The sequence below is a fragment of the Helobdella robusta genome, assembly GCF_000326865.2.
Source record: "Helobdella robusta unplaced genomic scaffold HELROscaffold_12, whole genome shotgun sequence".
Classification (NCBI taxonomy): Eukaryota; Metazoa; Annelida; class Clitellata; order Rhynchobdellida; family Glossiphoniidae; genus Helobdella; species Helobdella robusta.
In genome coordinates this window covers 1,922,489-1,941,990 of record NW_008703664.1, presented here as the reverse complement: position 1 = coordinate 1,941,990, position 19,502 = coordinate 1,922,489, and the positions used below count along the sequence as shown (strand labels likewise).

General features: G+C 30.8%; 3 protein-coding genes across 3 annotated transcripts; 1 reads left to right on the top strand and 2 right to left on the bottom strand.

The window, feature by feature from the left end:
- Positions 1–2,239: 2,239 nt before the first annotated feature.
- Positions 2,240–3,753, bottom strand: HELRODRAFT_156381 (hypothetical protein; the record flags this gene model as incomplete). The annotated part of the gene is made up of 2 exons (XM_009013583.1): positions 2,240–2,386; positions 3,631–3,753. 2 exons carry the CDS (start codon positions 3,751–3,753, stop codon positions 2,240–2,242), a joined length of 270 nt encoding a protein of 89 aa, XP_009011831.1.
- Positions 3,754–6,384: 2,631 nt separating this feature from the next.
- HELRODRAFT_167854 (hypothetical protein) lies at positions 6,385–8,082 on the bottom strand (the record flags this gene model as incomplete). Its single annotated transcript, XM_009013582.1, has 2 exons — positions 6,385–7,183; positions 8,015–8,082. 2 exons carry the CDS (start codon positions 8,080–8,082, stop codon positions 6,385–6,387), a joined length of 867 nt encoding a protein of 288 aa, XP_009011830.1.
- A 1,409-nt stretch (positions 8,083–9,491) lies between these two features.
- On the top strand, positions 9,492–17,760 carry HELRODRAFT_109389 (hypothetical protein). The gene is made up of 18 exons (XM_009013581.1): positions 9,492–9,725; positions 9,842–10,039; positions 10,176–10,243; positions 10,566–10,594; positions 10,724–10,833; positions 10,993–11,037; positions 12,845–12,985; positions 13,150–13,226; positions 13,443–13,509; positions 13,963–14,102; positions 14,344–14,506; positions 14,636–14,744; positions 14,893–15,016; positions 15,161–15,247; positions 15,431–15,539; positions 15,731–15,887; positions 16,125–16,285; positions 16,783–17,760. Exons 1-18 carry the CDS (start codon positions 9,573–9,575, stop codon positions 16,867–16,869), a joined length of 2,025 nt encoding a protein of 674 aa, XP_009011829.1. The 5' UTR covers positions 9,492–9,572; the 3' UTR covers positions 16,870–17,760.
- The last annotated feature ends 1,742 nt before the right edge of the window (positions 17,761–19,502 follow it).

Below are 19,502 nucleotides of genomic sequence, written 5' to 3'. Positions count from 1 at the left end.
ATCTATATTATATATATATCCATGTGTAGATCAAACTTTTTTTAATATCTTTTGAGCACACGGCTTCATTATATTATAAGTATATGCATTATACCATATAATTAGAATAATATATAGTAATATATAGAATAATCGAGATGTACCCCTTGTAACACCGTATTTAGACAATCCTGTCAGTAGTAGATAATTCTATAAGACTCAACCAATGCAGATAAATTCAATTAGTACCGTTACCGTTGGGGACACAGCAGCAATTAAAAATGCTGAAATGCAGGAAGTTTATCGTCGGTGGAACTAAAATTGTTTTTTCCAAATCTGTGATTAATCTTGGATTTTTGCTTGATGAAAATTTGACATTGTTGGATGATATAAATAATCATAACCATAGCACTTTTCAGTTAAGAAACATTCGATTCATATGCATATGTTTAGACGAGAATATAATTAAAACAGTTCATGCATTTAATTAATTTCATTTATTGTAATAGTTTATTTTATGCTATTTCTAATAAACGCGCGTCAGCGTTGCAGTCTGTACAAAGCAAGGGTGCTAGACTATTTGGCGGATTGAAGTATGATAATTTCACCCCAATATATAACAAATTACATTGGATAAAAATTAAGAAACGTATAATTTTTATGATCTGTACAATAATTTTCAAATGTATAAATTGATTGGCTCCATGTTATTTTATTGAGATATACAGTTCTAAAAGTTTTCAATGTGAAATAAATTATTTCTTTATTCAATGCCGATTAATATATCAGATCTTACAATTTTGTTGGGTTATATTCTATATTAGTTTCTACTAGCGGCTTGTGACTGACATTAAATTTTTTGTGAATGGCTTGTTAGATATTGTGCTTAACTTTTGTATTTAATTTGTAACTTGTGCGGCTGAATCCCTGAAATTGTCATTTGATTAGTATTTATTTTTTGTTTATTGTCTAAGGATATTATATTAAATATATGTTGTTTGAATCTTTATGACTGATATTCAACTAAATGTGAGTGACAATCAACTTTTTTAATTAATATGTACTTGTTGGCATTTTTTAAATTTTTATTAATAAGCCATTTAAAAAAATAATTTACAACCCAGAGTAAAGACGTCTCACGTCCACATAATTACTAAACACTATAAATTTTAAAAACCTTTCCACAATCTTTGTTAAATTTTTTGTAAAGAAATCATCAGTGTTTAAACAACATAATTTAATGTACTTTTATTTCAATATTCTGAAACGATGCCGGCAAACCAGAATTGACGTTTTTTGTACTCAACCCATTATTTCGAAGCAGGTGTATCCCTCTGCATGTATGATCCGGAAGTAATCTCCTAGCGACTGGATATGCAGTTCAGAATAGTTAGATCGTCACTTTTTATATACACAAAACTAGCCAAAAACATACGAGAACCTCATTAAATTTTATTAGCGATCAACCTTTCAAAAACCTGCCATTTTCCCGCTTTAATTATAGTTTATATTATTTCTACTTCTACACGAATTCTTAGCTCGATTATAATTTTTTGATACACTCCAAATTGTTTGCCAGAATTAAGTTATGAAAAAAAGTTCAACACAGGCTCGTACGTACAAGAAAATATATTTCATCGTCGCTAACGATGCTATTTTTACTACTGTTTGTACTATTTTTACTACTGCTGTACTGACTACAATTTTAAAAAGACTGAAACATTATCATGAGTATCGTATCCTCTGTGGCAATTATTGGAAAAAATAAGTAAACACATATAATCTTTTAAATAGGATCTTCGTAACCTATATTTCTACCTAAAGCAATAAATCAAAAAAAAATTCCATTTTCTGTGACATGACCATTTTTAGCCCTGTAATGTTTTTCATGTTACAACCTGATCGACTAAAATTCGATTTAAACAAATGCTTTGAAAGAAAACGAAATCACAATGAAGTGTCCATTTCGGCCATACACGTAACGCTTTAAACTGATTTTTATTAATCAGTACCATTAAAGAAATTGGAACCGCGCTATAAATTTTAATCACAATCAAACGCGAACCGAAATTTCACTGAGTAAAAATTATGCAGACAGCAAAACTTCCCTATAGACAAATTTGCCATAAATAAGCTTTACAACTGAAACAGTTCACTTATATAAACGCTAAAATCAATTTAGCGTCAGTAAAATCATGAGAAGGAATTTGAAAAATAAAAAATAACTGTTTGAAGCTAATGCCAAATCTTGAAATAGGCATTATAAGAAAGCCTCGCACCATCCTTTTAAACATGTGTAGCAATCATTTGCTTGTTTTGAGTTGGCTTTACAAATTTCGTGCAGCCAATCTTTGAAGTCTTCTTCGCACTTTTTCAGAACCAAAAACTGCCCCAACACAACATACGCCTGCGAAACATAAAATTTTATTTATAAAGACCATTGTGTTAAATTAAAAATATAAAATATTTTCACAAAAATAGTTTTACTGTATTTTACAGTGTTATTTAATATGAACAATATTAAACACTGCATAAATAACTTGCAGTATGTGTACAAAATAAGACAAAGTATTACAAAAATTTTCGATTTTCACAACTCTGATTTTGGATTTGAATGCAAAATCATTCTATGATGAATTGGCTGAAAATTCATCTGTGGACTCAGATGACATTTTTGAAAATTACAATTTTTAATAATTTTCAGATCAAGCCAGAGCAGAAGACAAGATACATGAGAATGTTCCAAGATCATATTCAATGGATAAAGGTTCAACTTTTAAAATTGACTTTCAAGAAGCGATAAAAACAAATAGATAAAAAAGAAAGTCCAATTTAAATGTCCTTCAAACCACTGAACAAGAACTGTCATTTTAAAAAGTCTGCATTGTTAGATTACCACTTCCTCCCATGTAAGTGAGTGTTGAATGCCTGTTTTTGGCATTGAAGCAGACTAAAGAGTTGCCAAAAAAGAAAAATTTTCTGAAGCTAATTTGTTTTTAAAAGTAAATTATTTAAAAATTAATTCATAATCCAATAACATGCATCTTACTTTGATTTTCATTATTTGTTTTTAGCTAATGTTTTAAAAAAATTCAATTTTCTTAATAATTGTTTATGTTTGCTCTAATCCCCAAAAGTAAATGCTGAATATAACACACAAAAAACTAATTACAAAGATAGTTTCAAATTGAAAAGCATAACAAATTGGAGATTTTATTTCATAATACAAAAAGTTGTAATTTGGGGTAGGAAAGATTTCAACCAAGGGTTCAATCGGAATGTTTTTAAGTGCTATGTAGTTTTTAATGGTCGCTAACACAGCTCTCACAAATTTTTGTTATTTAACTGTTTTACATCTGCTATATATATATATATATATATATATATATATATATCTAAATTGTATATATATGCACATATACAATTACATCAAAGATCTTCTACACACCAAAGGGCCATGTGACAGGATAAATACATACAGCATACAACCATTTGCAATCAACGTTGACCTACTTGTCAGATCACCACTGTGATAGATTATTAAAATAATACTATTTACAAAAACTATTTTATAATCTAATAATATATATCAATTAAAATTAAACTAACTCTGAACTTCAGAAATTATTAAAAAAACCTAAGACAAATTACCTTATCAAACCCTTCATTACTCAAGCGTTCACCTAGTGTTTCTCCAATACCAGCCAATTCAGTGACTGGTTTATCTCCCATAGGCTCAGCCACAAAATTCTTATGCTTCTGAGATGTCGACATGACTGGATTAATAAAACTGGGAAAAAGCAAATTAAAAAAAAATAAACAATCGCAGTGAAATCAAAAACATTTTTGTGGTGGCAGCAACTGACATTAAGAAAAGAATATATAAATTAACTTAACTAAATTAATTTATTTAAAAGTTAATTAATAAATAATATTAATTGAATATTAAATTTATAATCAAATATGCATTATTAACGATTAACAAGATTATTAGATTAGGTAGGATTAGCCATTTGATTAGATTAGCTAGGATTAGATTAGCTTAGTAGCATTAGCATTAGAAGAGTAGTTTCTATTAGAATTAAAGAGGGTTATTAAATAAATTAGAATTAAATTTTATTATTAAAATAATTTATTTATTAAAATACAGCATTACGATTAAAAAAATATTTATTACTAATTAATAAATTAAATTAAAATTACACAAATGACAAAACAAAGCATTGTCAATGCATTGAAAAACCCAAAACCGGTTTAAATTAAAATAAAACTGCTTTTGATACAAAATATAAGAACAAAAATTAAACAAATTTTCTACTTATTGTACGATCGAACAGTGAACGGACGCCTTTCAACGAAATATCTCGGAAATAAAGGAAAATAAAGAACGAAAAATGCGTCGAAACAAAAGCTTCTAATCAAGTGTTGCGCGAACTCACAGCATAGAGAATTCAAACAATTAAATTTTTATATTTCTTTGTTAAAAAAATTTTTATTACCAAGATACCACGATTAATTAACTCCACATGTTTGCTCCACCGATCTTGTAATGGATTTCTCAATAACTTACTTTGATAACTTAAAAATGAAGCAACTCAGGTAGATAGATAGATAGAATGATCAATGCAAGTAATTAAAGAGCGTGGTGTGCGGTATTCTAAGTATATGATGGAGATATAAAAAAAACTTTTAGTTTTAAAACTTCTACTTTTAGTTCAGTTTATTTCACTGAACTATATACAAAACTTCAGTGTTTTAAAATATTACAACTTCATCTATATGAGACCAGTTTGTTTCATAAAAATTTTTTAACCCGCTATAAAAGCATAATAATATAAAAAAAAAACAATACAAATGTACTGTATGCATAACAAAATAAAATGTTATTAGTTTTATTATTTTAAAAATTTAGTCCAAATGATGATTTTTACATCAGTTTAACGTTTAATGATATTTAGAATAATATTTCTCTTCAGGTAATCGTATTTCTCTCACTATAAATTTGTTGTAAGGAAGATCTGCATTCAAAACAGTATTAGCATTATGACACAAACGTCATGTCGACTAGTAATTCAATTTATATGTGTAATTTAATTCGTCAGTATATAGGCCATCTTGTCTGCCCAAGTTTAACAACCTTTCTAGTCAGGGAGGATTTGGGAGGCGGCCGTGGGGTCATGACACCCCTGTTGTTCGCAGTTTTTTAATAAAAGTCTATAAAATTCAATTTTGCACAGAGACACAGCACCGTTTTATGAAGAAAAGCGACCAAGAATTGACATATGATATTGACGTGATGAGCAAAAAAATATTAACTTTAATTTTTGGCCACAAAATCTTAACATTTTCAAATTTTTGATCCCCCCGTCGAAGTCATAAAGTCGGATAAGGACTTGCAGAACTTGCTAACTTGCAGAACTGTTTGAATTCTTTGTCAGTGTAGTGTGAGTCATCCAATTAGTTTAAATAAGTTGGTTTATTAAGGAATTTTGTTTGATTGCTTATTAAAATTTTATGCTTTTCAATCTTAGGTTTGATTTCCAGACACTACAAAAATCTCACACACTATCTTTTCTAATGTTATAGAAATCCCTACTTCGGTCTCAGCTGGAGTATGCTGCACCTGTTTTGTCGCCATGGACAAAGAGGAAGGTTCTAGCAATGGAACGGGTAAAGAAAAGGCCTACAAAAATGATAAATGCATGCAAACATTTAAAATATGAAGATCGTTTGAAGCATTTGAACATATTTACGCTAAAGTTCAGGAGGATAAGAGGTGACTTCATAGCCTGTACAAAATGATGAAAAGTGATGACAAGAGCAGTTCTCCAAAATTAAATCTACATGGCGATGATAGAATGCGTGGGCATTATTTGAAGTTGGATGGTAAAATGTTCAAATCTAATCTGAAAAAATTATTTTACAAACAGAATTTTAAAAATTTGGAATGGTTAGAATGCTAAGTGTGAATGAATTAAAAAGGAAAATTGATGTTTTTTAAAAAATCGGTTTTGAACATATATATCCATGGTTTTGAAGTAGGGTAGCATGGGGCAAAAAGCCACCTCTAACGTTTGGCGGTTGACCACACCCAACAACTCGAACATTTTTTAAAGTTTAATGTTGCCTTAGCTAGATTGGTATGTCCACTACCTAATTCTACAATTTAAATTATTCAAAAATACACTTTCTGTGTTTTATGAGGAAAACTATAGAGGTCTATCAAAAGAGCTTCTTGCCCCATACCTGGGGCAAAAGGCCCAAATTAAGAAATTAACAAAACAAGCTGTGATTACAATGGTTATAGCTTTAATAGAAACAAAATGCATGAAAAAAAATGCTTTATTATTTTTAATGAAATGACAAAATAAAATTTATTAAAATTTTAATGTTTTGTTTGTAATTTTAATCATCACACTCAATACAAATAAAAATGTCATTATAATCCTCTTCTAGTCCTTGGCAACCATTATGATGCCAAATGCCACATAGCAAGGTAGCTCTTTCAGATTTTCTTTTTCTACCTCGTGGCGTTGATGATTTTATTGGTCCAACAATTGACTCCAAAAGGCTTTTTGAAGAAATTGATTGGTTTGGGTCATCTTCAACCACTGATTCAATGGTTTCAATCAATGAATTTGAATGTAAATTCAAATCAAAAGCAGATGATGGTAACGGTTCATCTGTCAAATTCGAAGGATGAAAATCTTCATCTGAAAATATTTTTACCTGCTCTTTATTGAAGCCAACTAACCGTGATAAATTTATCGCTTCCGGCTTTCTAATAGATAGCGTTAGATGTCTTTTTAAAAAACCATACATCCAGTCTATCCCTGCCATTTTCATTTCAACCTTGAATGGATGGCTTAATTTCATTTTTTCGGCAAATTCAAAAGCCACTTTCCTGATGTCTGTTGTGGTCATTCCGAAGAGTGATTTTTCCATACTTTTAATAATTTCTACTAGTTCTAGTTCTTGGTCCTTTGTAAAAATTGAGTGAAAATGTCCCAGCCTAATTTTTCCAGGAAATTTGGTCATGGCCATCTGATGCCTTTTTAAAGTTCTTGCAGGGACCCCATATTTTTTGACAGCCGTTTTTAGTGGCATGCCATTCGTTACTGATTCAACAGCAATTTTCAATGATTCTTCATTATAAGACGAACATCTGGTGGATTTTCTTATGTAATTTCTTACCATTTTCAATCTTCAAAAATTAAAATAATTTTAATTTAATTTTAAAAACTTATACAAAAACAAAAGTTTGAAAAAATTTTAAAAATATAATTTTAATTACAATTATTGGCTGCCTTAAGTGAAAATATCTAAAACTTGACAAATAGTTAAAACAATTAAAGTTAGCCTTCTTGCCCCAAAGTAAAAGAGTCGTTTTGCCCCAAAAGAGAGCGCGAAGAATAAATTAAATTTTAATTAACAAAAAATTGTTCTAACCAATTTGAAGTTGATTTTCTATATGTAAAAATGATTTCTCCTCACAACAAACTACTCCTAATCACAAAAAATTATGTTATTTTAACAAATTTTAAAAGAAATCGAAAAACAAAAATTATAACACGAGCGATATTTGACCTACAAATTCTTGAAACTTTTTTAATAAAATAACCAAAGCTCAATACCACGCGGTTTTTTATTATAAATAATGTGGGTGCGTTCTATTTTTCAAAAATTAATTTAAAAATTTTCGGACTTGAATTAATTCGGAGAAATTTGAAAAAGTGCTTTTTGCCCCACGTGGCGTTTTGCCCCACGTTTTGATTGGAAAATGAATTTTGGTTGATTGGTAGCCTATATAATTGGTTATTTTGTTCATTTTCATTATTTATTTTATTTGTTTTTTTGAAATTTGGACCATTAAATTTAATTTTAATTTACTTTGGTTTTCGATCATTTCTCACTACATTTATGTAATTTTATGTGTCTTATATAAGTGCATATTTGGATATGGCATTCTTGGATTGCAATTGATTTTATTGTCATAGATGGCCAGAGCATACAATTTTTGCCCAAAGTTACTAACTTGGGCTGTATTTTTGACATGAATTTGACTCTACAGGACCACATAAAGAGTGTATTTCGCACTTCCATGACTCAACTCCGTGGCTTGAGAATCATCGAAGATCTCTCCAAAGTGACATATTGCTAAGTCAGTGATACATGCGTTTGTCCATGCTTCAGTAGGTTCAGAATTGTGCGGTTAGGGTTGTTGTGTGGGCAGCAAAGTCAGATCATGTTTCACCTATTCAAAGGGAACTCCACCGGTTATCTATTGACATATATATATATATGCAATGTATATATATATATATATTTTATATATATGTATAGAATATACTCTATATATATAAATGTCTGTTGACAAGATCATAGATCATATAAATTTTTGAGCAGCCGAATACCGCCGCTTATTTATAACTATTGGAATTTCCAAAAAAATAATTTGTTTACAGAAAAAGAAAAGTGAACTGTTTCTTAGTCGTATGATTATTTTATTTTTACGTTATTTTATTTATATTGTCCAGCTTATTTGGAATTTAGGGCTGTTTTTTTATTGAGATATTTATTTTTAACGTTTGCTGTGTGCTAAAGATTTATTTTATAATGCAAAGAAATGGCTTTACAGGACATGGAACAAGTTCGTTTTTTAATTCAAATTAAAAATTAAATATTTAAAATTAATTAATTATTAATATTTTAATTTAATTTTAATTTAAAAATTAATTAAATATTTAAAATTTAAAAACAGACTATTAGTATTAATAATACTATTATAATATAATACTGGTCCATTTTTTATTTGGTTAAAAAATTAGAAATATTATTATTATAATTATAAATATTATATTATAAATTATATTATATAATGATAATCTATTATTTTTCCTGCTATTATTAATACAATAAATAATAATTGGATTATTTAAAACTATAAATAAAAGAAATTTTTTATATTATAAATTATATTATATTATCATTATAAAATAAAAAATAGAATTATTTAAAATTTTAAAACAATAATAATATTTTTTCTTTGTAGCCATTTCATTAAATTAAATTAACAATTAATAACATAAAGAATTAAGTTAAAAAATTGACATTAATGGATTAACCATTATTATCATATTAACGGTTAACCTTAAGTTCTTAACCTCTTATTTGTTACCTTACCTTACTGATTTTCTAGCTTATTAGTTGGTATGCAGCATGTCTTATGTTTAATTGAATTGTTCATCAATAAAAATATACTCAATTATGCTTAGAATTTTTTTTTCAACAACTAATGATTAAAGATTTTCTTATTTAATTAAATTTATTTGTCTTTTGAAATAGACAATTTATTATGTCAATAATTTGTTTAAAATTGTGGTAAATTAACATGTTCTAAATCTGCTTTCTTGGCCTGATTACTTTATTTAATTTTTTTCATATGGATCAGCATTTTTTCCCAATTTATTTATATTAATGTGTGTTGTATTTTTCTATTTAAATTGAACCAGGACCCCTTTGATGCATCAGAGTTTGTTGAACGATTGGCATGGAAAACAGTTGGTAGCTCAAAAGCAGAAAATTTTGATCCAATGCTTTTGTACCAGACATTTGAAAAAACAATAAAAGATTTGAAAGATAAAAGAAGCATTGTGATGGCAAAAGTAGCTCAGTTGGAAAAGAAATGTGAAGATGAAGAGAAGCTGCATTGGTCAAAAGTTGCCCAGCTCCACAAACACAATCAGGTGCAATTAAGAAGTATTTTGCTGGAGATTTTATTTTTTCTTATCGATTGTTATTCTCAGAATTCAATACTTTTAATGGGCATGATAGACTTGTCATATTTAATTTAAAAATTCAGACTGCTTTTGATCATTTCAAAGCATTGGATGAACGTATAAATTTTGTGGCGACAAAAGTTGTTCACTTGGGAGACCAGCTGGAAGGAGTGAACTTGCCAAGAACCAGAGCAGCAGAGGCTCAGCTTCTCATGAAGTACTTTTCAGAGTTTCTGGATGCAGACAAACCTTTGTCACACTTTTTCAATGACCCATTCCAAGTTTTTAGACTTTTGTTTTTGAATAGCTTGTACTTATATATTTTTTAATAATTCTTTGTAAATCATTAATGTAAATTGGTTTTCAAATAATTTAAAAAAAAAATAAAAAGTTTGTTTAAAATTTTATATTTCTAAGATCCAAGCAGCAGCAGATGTTATCCAGAAACTATATTTAATCATCCAAGAACTTCCTCCAAGTGACAAGTTGGCCATTGTATATTAAATAAATTTTTATGCTGCTTCATCTTTTTGATCTACATTTCAGTATTCATTGTCCCGGCGATTGAAAACCCATTTTAATCTTCTGGAAAGTTTACATCTCATTTGATATTTTTTATGAAAATTATTTGATGATGAAATTTAGCAATCAATGACAATTGACATGTTTCTATAAATTTATTTAAATCGATTGTTATAAATTTTAATAAAAAATATTTTTTGATTAATTACATTGCGTTTTTTAAAGAGAAGTATTTACATTTTTAAATATAAATGCATGTTTTTACATATATATTTATTTTTTCAGATTCAGTGCTGCCAGTACTCGCATTCATAGTTAGTATTTTAGGCAGACTTTATTAGCGTTTTTAATCTTTTTTGATTGTTTCTTGTTTGAATACACAAAACTATATATTTTAATGTTTTTAATTGAGAATTGCTTTATAAGGACATTTACATTCGCAGACAAGTACAACGAGATAGAAGGTCATTTGATTGATGACTTCAAGAAAGCTTACAACCACGGCGACCTTGAGGGAATGAAAAACATTCTTAAAACTTTGTCTCACTTCAAAGCAAGTTTTTTTCCTTTTTTGGTCATTCTTGGTCAGTTTATTGATTATTTTTTTTATAAATATTGAATTAAGACAGTCTTAATCCAATATTTATTAAATAACCACAGACTGATTATTATTTATATATTTAGCAAATAATTGTCAACTATTTCATTAAAGGGCTACTCAGATTGCATCAACATTTTCATTGAAGAAAGTCAAGCGGTATGAAATTCGATAAATTAGTTTCATAAAATTCTTTAGACTAATTTCATTTGTTTAATATTATTTTTTGATCAGTTGATTATTAATTAAAGCATCTGGTACTGCAGGTATCCAAACGTTACTACAACTTTGCCGTGAAATCTGGAGAAATTGCTCAATGCCGACTGAATGGAACTATAGCATGACAGTCCCGCTATACAAAGGCAAAGGTGATTCATTGAACTGTTCATCATATCGGGGTATACGTCTGTTAGAACACTCCCTGAAAATTTTCGAGAAAATCATTGAGAGAAGATTAACGTCGTGCTTCACAATCGGAAATTATCAATTTGGTTTTCTAGCGGGGAAATCAACAATTGATGCAATTCACATCCTTCGGCAACTGCAAGAGAAGTACCTCGAAAAGCATCAACAACTATCACACATTTTTGTAGACCTTGAAAAAGCATTTGATCGGGTTCCCCATGAAGCAATCAGGTGGAGTCTACGTCGACAACTCATTCCAGAATATCTTGTTCGACTTGTGATGGAAATTTATACGAATACTAAGACTCTTGTCAGCACAACGGTTGGAAACACAGATGCATTTGACATCGGCGTTGGAGTTCACCAAGGCTCGATTCTCAGTCCAATATTATTTATAACTGTGATGGAAGAAATCACAAAACCGATACACACTGGTGACATTTGGAATCTAGTATATGCTGATGATATCGTTTTAACAGCCACGTCTGAGCAGAATGCAGCACAGATGTTTGAAGATTGGAACACCAGACTCGCCGATCATGGATTCAAAGTCAACATCAGCAAAACCAAAGCAATGAACACTGGTGAACCCATCCAATCCACAGCTACTGGACGATGGCCCTGTTCAGTTTGTAAAGCTGGTGTAGGTAACAATTCAATCAAGTGTCAGCAGTGTAACCAGTGGTGTCACAAACGTTGTTCAAAAATAATTGTTTCTTTATCTAAAGTGTCTAATTTTGTTTGTCCTGCTTGCATCAATCCACAACAACAAATTCGAAATAGCACTGTTTTTGAAGCCATTAAAATAGAGAAAGTCACATCGTTTCAATATCTAGGGGATGTTATGGATTGTACTGGAACAGCTGAAGCTGCCGTTCGAGCACGCATACATGCAGCCTGGAATAAATGGCATTTCCTTGCCTCTATATTGATGCGGCGTGACATTCCACTACCACTACGATCAAGACTTTATAAATCTGTGATACGTCCGGTGTTGTTATATGGTGCAGAAACATGGCCAATGACAACCAAACTGGAACAACAACTTCAACGAACTGACATGAAAATGCTCCGATGGATGCAACGAATTAGTCTGAAGGACCACATCAAATCTACCGAAATCCTGCGTCGTTCTGGTTTAGATGATATAAAGGACGAATGCCGGCAACACCGTCTGCGGTGGTTTGGTCATGTCAAACGAAGTGGAAACAGTGCCATAACTTCTCTTGCAGATGTTGAAGTACCTGGCACACGTCCCAAAGGCCGTCCAAAGAAGTCCTGGTCGCAAACAATCGAGCAAGACATGAAAGCTCTAAATTTAAATGAAATGGATACAACTGATCGTCTAATTTGGCGCAAAAAGTTGATGGCAAAGAAAACAACGTCCTACCTCGGGAAACCGGGTCTCTGGACGCAAAACGAAGATTGATTGTTGATTATTAATTAATATAATATATTTGTATGTCATTTTGTAATATATGATTACGTATTTATTAATGATTTGTTATACATGCCTTCTAACTAACTATTCTTAAATTATTGTCGATTGTTGTGTTGATAGGAGCTAAAGATGGATCCAACAATCTTTGAGAAGGTCCCTCCCCTGTGTGAGAAAGTCAACCAGACCGTCTTTGAAGTCTTTGCTCATCCAGAAAGTGTCATGGATAAGTTCATGCTGGATGTCTATCAGGGAAAACTGCAGGTCTGTGCCATAGTGCAGATGTGTGTGTGCTTCTTCTATTTTCTTTTCTGGCATGTTTCAGAATTGTTTTTTATCTCTAAGAGGTGCTCGTGTTTTATTTCATGGTTTTGACATTTCTTATTTGACTTAAATCCAAATGAATGTTTCATTTTATTTTGTTGCAGAAATATTTGTCTAGTCAGCTGAGCAGTAAGGCAGATATGGACAGGTATATGAAAGAGCTGCACTCTCTTTATGGCAGGTTACAGATATTCTTTTTTTTATTGATGGAAAAAAAATTATTTACTTGATGAATTGGTTGCTCTATATATTTGTTGGTTGGTTGGTTGGCTGGCTGATTGGCTGGTTGATTGTGGTTAAATTTTTTTCATTATTTCTTAAAATAATTTTGCATTTGAATTTATTTTGAATTGGTTCAGTTGGTTTGTTAACATATTAATAAAAATAAAAATTACAGAACAGTAAATTTGTCATCTTTATTGTCTGTTGCCAATTATGGTAGTGGAACAGTTGCTCTTGATAAAGTTTGTTTTTGTTGGTTCATTCATTTGTTCATTCAATCGGTTGTTCATTCATTCAGTTGTTCATTCATTTATTTGTTCATTTTTTTTACTAACAACTTTGTTCATTTTTTTAAAACATAAAATTAATGAATGAAAAAACTCAGAGTCAGCAGGAAACATTGTTTTCAATTGAATCAAAAAAATTAACAAAAATGTAAAAAACTGTTTGAGTTGGAGACAAACAAACAAAAAAACAATGAACGTTTTTCGTACATGGAACCAATGTTGGCATTATTTATTTTATTAAAAGATTTCTGAAACTTTTTTTTATAAACTCAGTCAAAAGATATCAGTGATGATCATCAACAATGCACGCGTTCATTGAGTTATCAGTAAAGTTGTTATTCTGCTAACTGAATATAATGATTATTGAGGTAACGTTAATTAATTTTTACTAATTATTTTATGTTACAGGTCACAAAGTCAATCTTCAACTTTTACTTGGACACGTACACGAATGACGAAAAGATGCACTTGAAGAACAGGTGTGAGACCATCCTGGCCAGGTTCTACGAATCTAAGAACCACCAAAAGAAGAACATTCAGTCTTCTGGGTTACCGCTCTACCTTCTTTCATAACTGCTTCTATATACATTCTCATTCCATGGTATTTTTTCAATGCGTTCCCTTAAATCTTTTTTGCTTGTCTGTGTGGAATCACAGATTAATCTTCAATCATTGTTAACTTTATAATTTTCATATTTTTGAGTTTAATATAAATAAATATCTGGGACAATTGGCTAATAACGTTTGTGAACGAAAACACGAAACTCGACACGGCATGACCGTGAACAGACTACAGGAGCTGCGTCGAGACATTCAGACAGCCATCACAAGTCGTACAAACATCAACCTCGGAATCAGCATTGAGAATTATGGAGGAGAAACTTTCCTGGCTCAAGAGGTCGCTATCAACATTCTTCAAGAGTTCAAGGTTGCACTGAAAAGATGTCAAATTGTTAGTTTATTGCTTTTTCTTAATGGAAATATGTTTCCATTTTTCTGAATTGATTTGTTTTAATAATGAATGTGCTAGCAAAGATTGTCTTTTTTTATTTTTTTAATTTCCATTTCTCCATCTACCAAGTTATCATCAAAGAATGATGTGTCGGACAATGCAGCTAAGATATTTGAGATGTTGGTGCAGTACTTGTGCGTTGAGTACATCAACTATGCTGTTGAACTAGGATTGAATGGTTGGTTTGTTGTTTGGCTGATATGGAGTGTTGTCGTTTCCATGGCAACGATTTTTTGTTCTTATATGTGGCCTAAATTCACTAACAATCATTGCTGCTCGTCGTTTCAAGTATAAAACTCGAGACACAATTAATCTTTCCCTTCCAGCCATTCCACTTCCAGAACCAAAAACTGAGCCAAAGTATTATTTCTTCAATGTCGTTCAACAAGCCAATTCAGATTTTCATTTGTTTGAGAAGTTGTACAATGACAGCATTCATCCACTTGTCGTGTTTGTACTTCAAAAATTTGTCTTTCGTTTCAAAATGTGTCAATTTATTCTCCCAATTTTACTTTTACAAATATATTTTAATGAAACACATTTGAATGAAATGGTTTCACAAATAATAGTTGCACCAATTGTTTAACAAAACAGTGGCACCAGCAGGATGGGTGAATGTCAGCAGAGGAAGAGAGAGGTCTTCGAGATGATGGAGTCCAAACTGGATGTTGGTCTCGATAGGTCGGCCAGCTGTTGAAAATTAAAAAACATCATCTTATTTTTTGTATTTTGATATAAATTTGGAGCTTCAATGTGCTTTTCTAATTCTTACATTAAATTTTTAAGGGGATGAACATAAAATAACGTTCATACTCAAGTGACAGCATTAAATAAAACATCAACATTCATGAATAATAACGTTAGGACGCTAACTTCTATGGTTGGATGGCTCAAGTACATACTGACAACAGAACAGAAGAAATCAGATTTCAAACCTGAGGCAGAGGAAGGTCCTCTACAAATGTTCTCCACTGTTGGTCGCTTGCTGGTGTTATATGTTGTTGTCTTTTTTTGTCGCTGGTGTTACATGTTGTTTCCTGTTATGTTGCATGTTGTTGTCTGTTATGTTGCATATTGTTGTCTGTTATGTTACATGTTGTTGTTTGTTATGTAGCTGGCTCTTAATTATAAAGATTAATAATGACTGCGTTCGTTACGATGAAGGCTTGTTCGAAGGTTGTGTCCTACTTGAAGTCTTGGATCAACCTCATCAACGCTGGTCTCGATGGCAAAAATGTCGACAACGTCATAACAGAGTTCGCAGTTCGATTTCACAGAGTTCTTTATGAACATTTGCAGCAGTTCCAATACAATTCCATCGGTAAATGTTTTGTCATTTCATTTTTATATTTCTCATATGTTGTCAGTGTTCAAACGCAACAATTAACATGCAGTTATGATACGCATGCTGTTAATTTACAAAGAAATTGAATACACTTTGCTCGCATATTTGGCTTTATTACATTTCTCGTGAACGTAGGCCTTTTTGGCCAATTATTACCATCCATAAATTAATATTATTGTTGTTATTGTTGTTGTTATTGTTGTTATTGCTCAGGAGCGATGATGGTCATATGTGACATTAATGAGTATCGCAAGTGCCTGAAGAACCTGCAGATAGGACTGATCAATGAACTCTTCAACGCCCTGCATGCCCTCTGCAACCTGCTCGTCGTCGTTCCTGACAACATCAAACAAGTCTGCCTCGGAGATGAGCTGGTATGTAGAGTGCTGCTGCCTTTGTTATTATCCTGGTTTTTCCGCATTATATATTAATATATTTATATGTATGTTCCTCAAGGTCGGTAGAGCTGGCTGATTTTGTTAAGATGCAGCATCATATTGTCACGCTGTTCTAAACTTCTGTAACACGGCGCCCTTTTCAGTTATTTCAAAACAAAATAATTTGTTCGCGAATTTTTTATATAAAACTTCAGAATTTTGCTTAAACGACGACGATTTTTTTGTTAAATAAGCAACATTTTTGAAATGATGGTCTGTTGTGCTTGAAGTTATAGTATGTTTTTTAAATGACATATCTAAAGTAATCAAGTGAGATTGTATCAAATGTCCGATTAAGTCACATTCCGTTTATATTGGTATTTTCGATAACGACGATAGCAGTAATGATGTCAACCGATGTATCTACCTAATGTTGCGATCTATGATGATATTCAATGGTGGTGAATTCAGTAAGGTGAATTAATTTTTCACAGGCTGGCCTGGATAAATCAGTTCTAACGTCGTTCATACAACTGCGGTCTGATTACAAGTCTGCCAAGTTGGCTCAACACTTCAAATAGCTGACTGGTGATCATCGTCTTGATCGTTATTGTAAGCAGATCTAATAGGTACTTTTGTTCAATTTATATCACCTTTCAGTTCAATACGTTGCCGAAGATTTCTTGTTATATATCAACGGAATAGTTCATCTGAATGGCTTAATCAATTTTGCGATAACACCCTTTCCAAACTAAAATGAACTGTTCTCTAGTTTTCAAATATTTCATTAACAAACATTTGTTTAATTTTTTACTAATTACGCCTATTTGTATTTATATTTATTGAACATTTGAATTATTATTAACTATTTGTTTGAGTGGAGATTCGTGTTCATCGTAATTGATGAGACTGAACCTGACCATTTCAATCTGGTCATTTTCGTTAAACAATTATTTTTTTTATGCAACGCACAACGTGATGCTTATTCATGAACCCACGTCTGATTGACTGGTTATAGAAAGTAAAAAAGTGCTTGTTTTAGTTGCGTCAGTAGAGAGTAAATCAATCACATAAATTAAGTTAAATTATTTTACGAACATAATATATTTGTGGCCTCTGTTATCTAACCTTAACAATAAGAACATTGCTTCCACTATTTGTCAACCTTCCAAGAACATTCACCCAGGCTTAAAATTCACGCCGATTGAAAAATTTTTTGTCTTCTCAACAACCGATTTTGATCATTTTGAGATGAAATTTAAGTTTATGGTAAGAAAATAAATACGAGGTAAAGTATATTTCATTTTTGTTTCAAATAAACAAAATGTCATAAGCAAATTAGACCACCACAAATTGCAAAAGTTAATGCAATGCTGCATAATTAATGTTTGAAATACTGTAAAATGATTCGTACTTGTGAATCAAAAAACTTTTCCTTGCATAAATCATTCGAATTATTTAAAATAAAGAAATGAATACTGTTTCAAGGTACCAGTTAATTAATTGTAGCAAATCGTTTAACTAAAATATTTATTTGTAGCAAGCGATGTTTAATATAACCCGCACGATGATTAATAAATACTATACTACAAATTACATATGCACACTTTTAACGCACGTGAGTAATTCAAATCAAAATATTAAATGCTACGAGAACGGTCGCACTGCCAACATTATTTTTGTAATTTTCTTCAATAATTTCTGAAACTTGTTTACTCGTTGGAAACGATGAGTCTACGTCATCGTCATTCATCACCGGTCATAAGTTAACGTCGTGTGTAATAACATACAGAATGTCTGCTTCGGTCAGTTGACTGAATTTTAATTCCGCCATAATCTTCTTTTAAAAGATTAAAATATTACTCCAAAGCGGAGCTATCGAAAAATAAATGTTGAAATTATCAATTTAAAAGTCACTAAAAAGTAAGAGATGGCAATGTTTGGTTCACAATTTAAATCGAAATTAGTAAAAACCACCCAGTAACTAAGAAGTGGATTGGTATCAAACCTGTATATCATTACGGCACGAAATAAACGGATGTCTTCTTTAAATAGCAAGCTAATGATGAATAGTACACTAAACTGTTGTAATAATACTGTGTAAATGTCAACAGATAGTAAAGAAATTATTATGAAAAATTATTACCTTTCGTTGAAAATTACACAAACCGAAAATACTTGAGTTGAAACGAAAACAAATAAAAGTTGAATTAAAAAAATATTTACAATGAAAAGCCAAAATCTTGCTTAAGATCACTTGCTTAAATAAAAAAAATGAAAAACAAAATGACATAAAAATAAAGAAACGTTTCAATATATAAGGAATTTAAAATAGAAAAGCAGTTAAGTTGTAAATGTGAATTACAAGTATTTACAAAATGTCGCCACATTACTTCACATAACCATCACATTGATTACGAAATTAAACGAGTACAAGATGAAACTTGTGAGCATCTGGATGATTGTGATTTCTCGGAAACAATGAAATGACAACAGCTCAACATAATCATCTCATCGTCATCAGCCTTTTCAACTTGTGTTTGACAAAGAAAAATAAGTCAGACGAAGAAAAATAAAAGAAGAGACAACCTCTACATATTCACAACAGATGTATATAAATATTTTATGTTGAGTAGCGTGCGTTCAAATGTCAAAAAGTTATTTAAAAGCGAAGAAAATAATTCTAAGACCAACTAGTAAAACACGAACAAAGATAAAAAATGTACAATTAATACACCACGAATGCTGTATTCGCCAATTTTAAAAATATCAATATAAAATTATTATCGGTGCCGATAATATTTGTCGACACTCTCATAAAAAAACGTCTTTTCACATAAAAGATTGTATAACGATAACAACTATGACAACGATGACAGGCATACCAAAGAAATTATTTTATATGGTATATTTCATTTAATCCATTCCTTAGCAAATATATATAGAACATTAATTGAAAATAAAATAACTATCTAGAAAATAAAATTATTTTTAAATTATGAGCTATTAAATGAATGAAGTAACGAATGAATATGGAAGAAATTAATTATTGAGTGAGATGTCGGTAGTGCTGCCGCCTAGAATGAGGACAGGAAAGTGTTTGCAGTGCGTCTGCCAGTGACTTGAAACTTGGAAGAACTTTATTCCCGTCCAGTCCATGCCGTCTATGCTTACTACACATCAATCAATCAATCAATCAATCAATCAATCAATC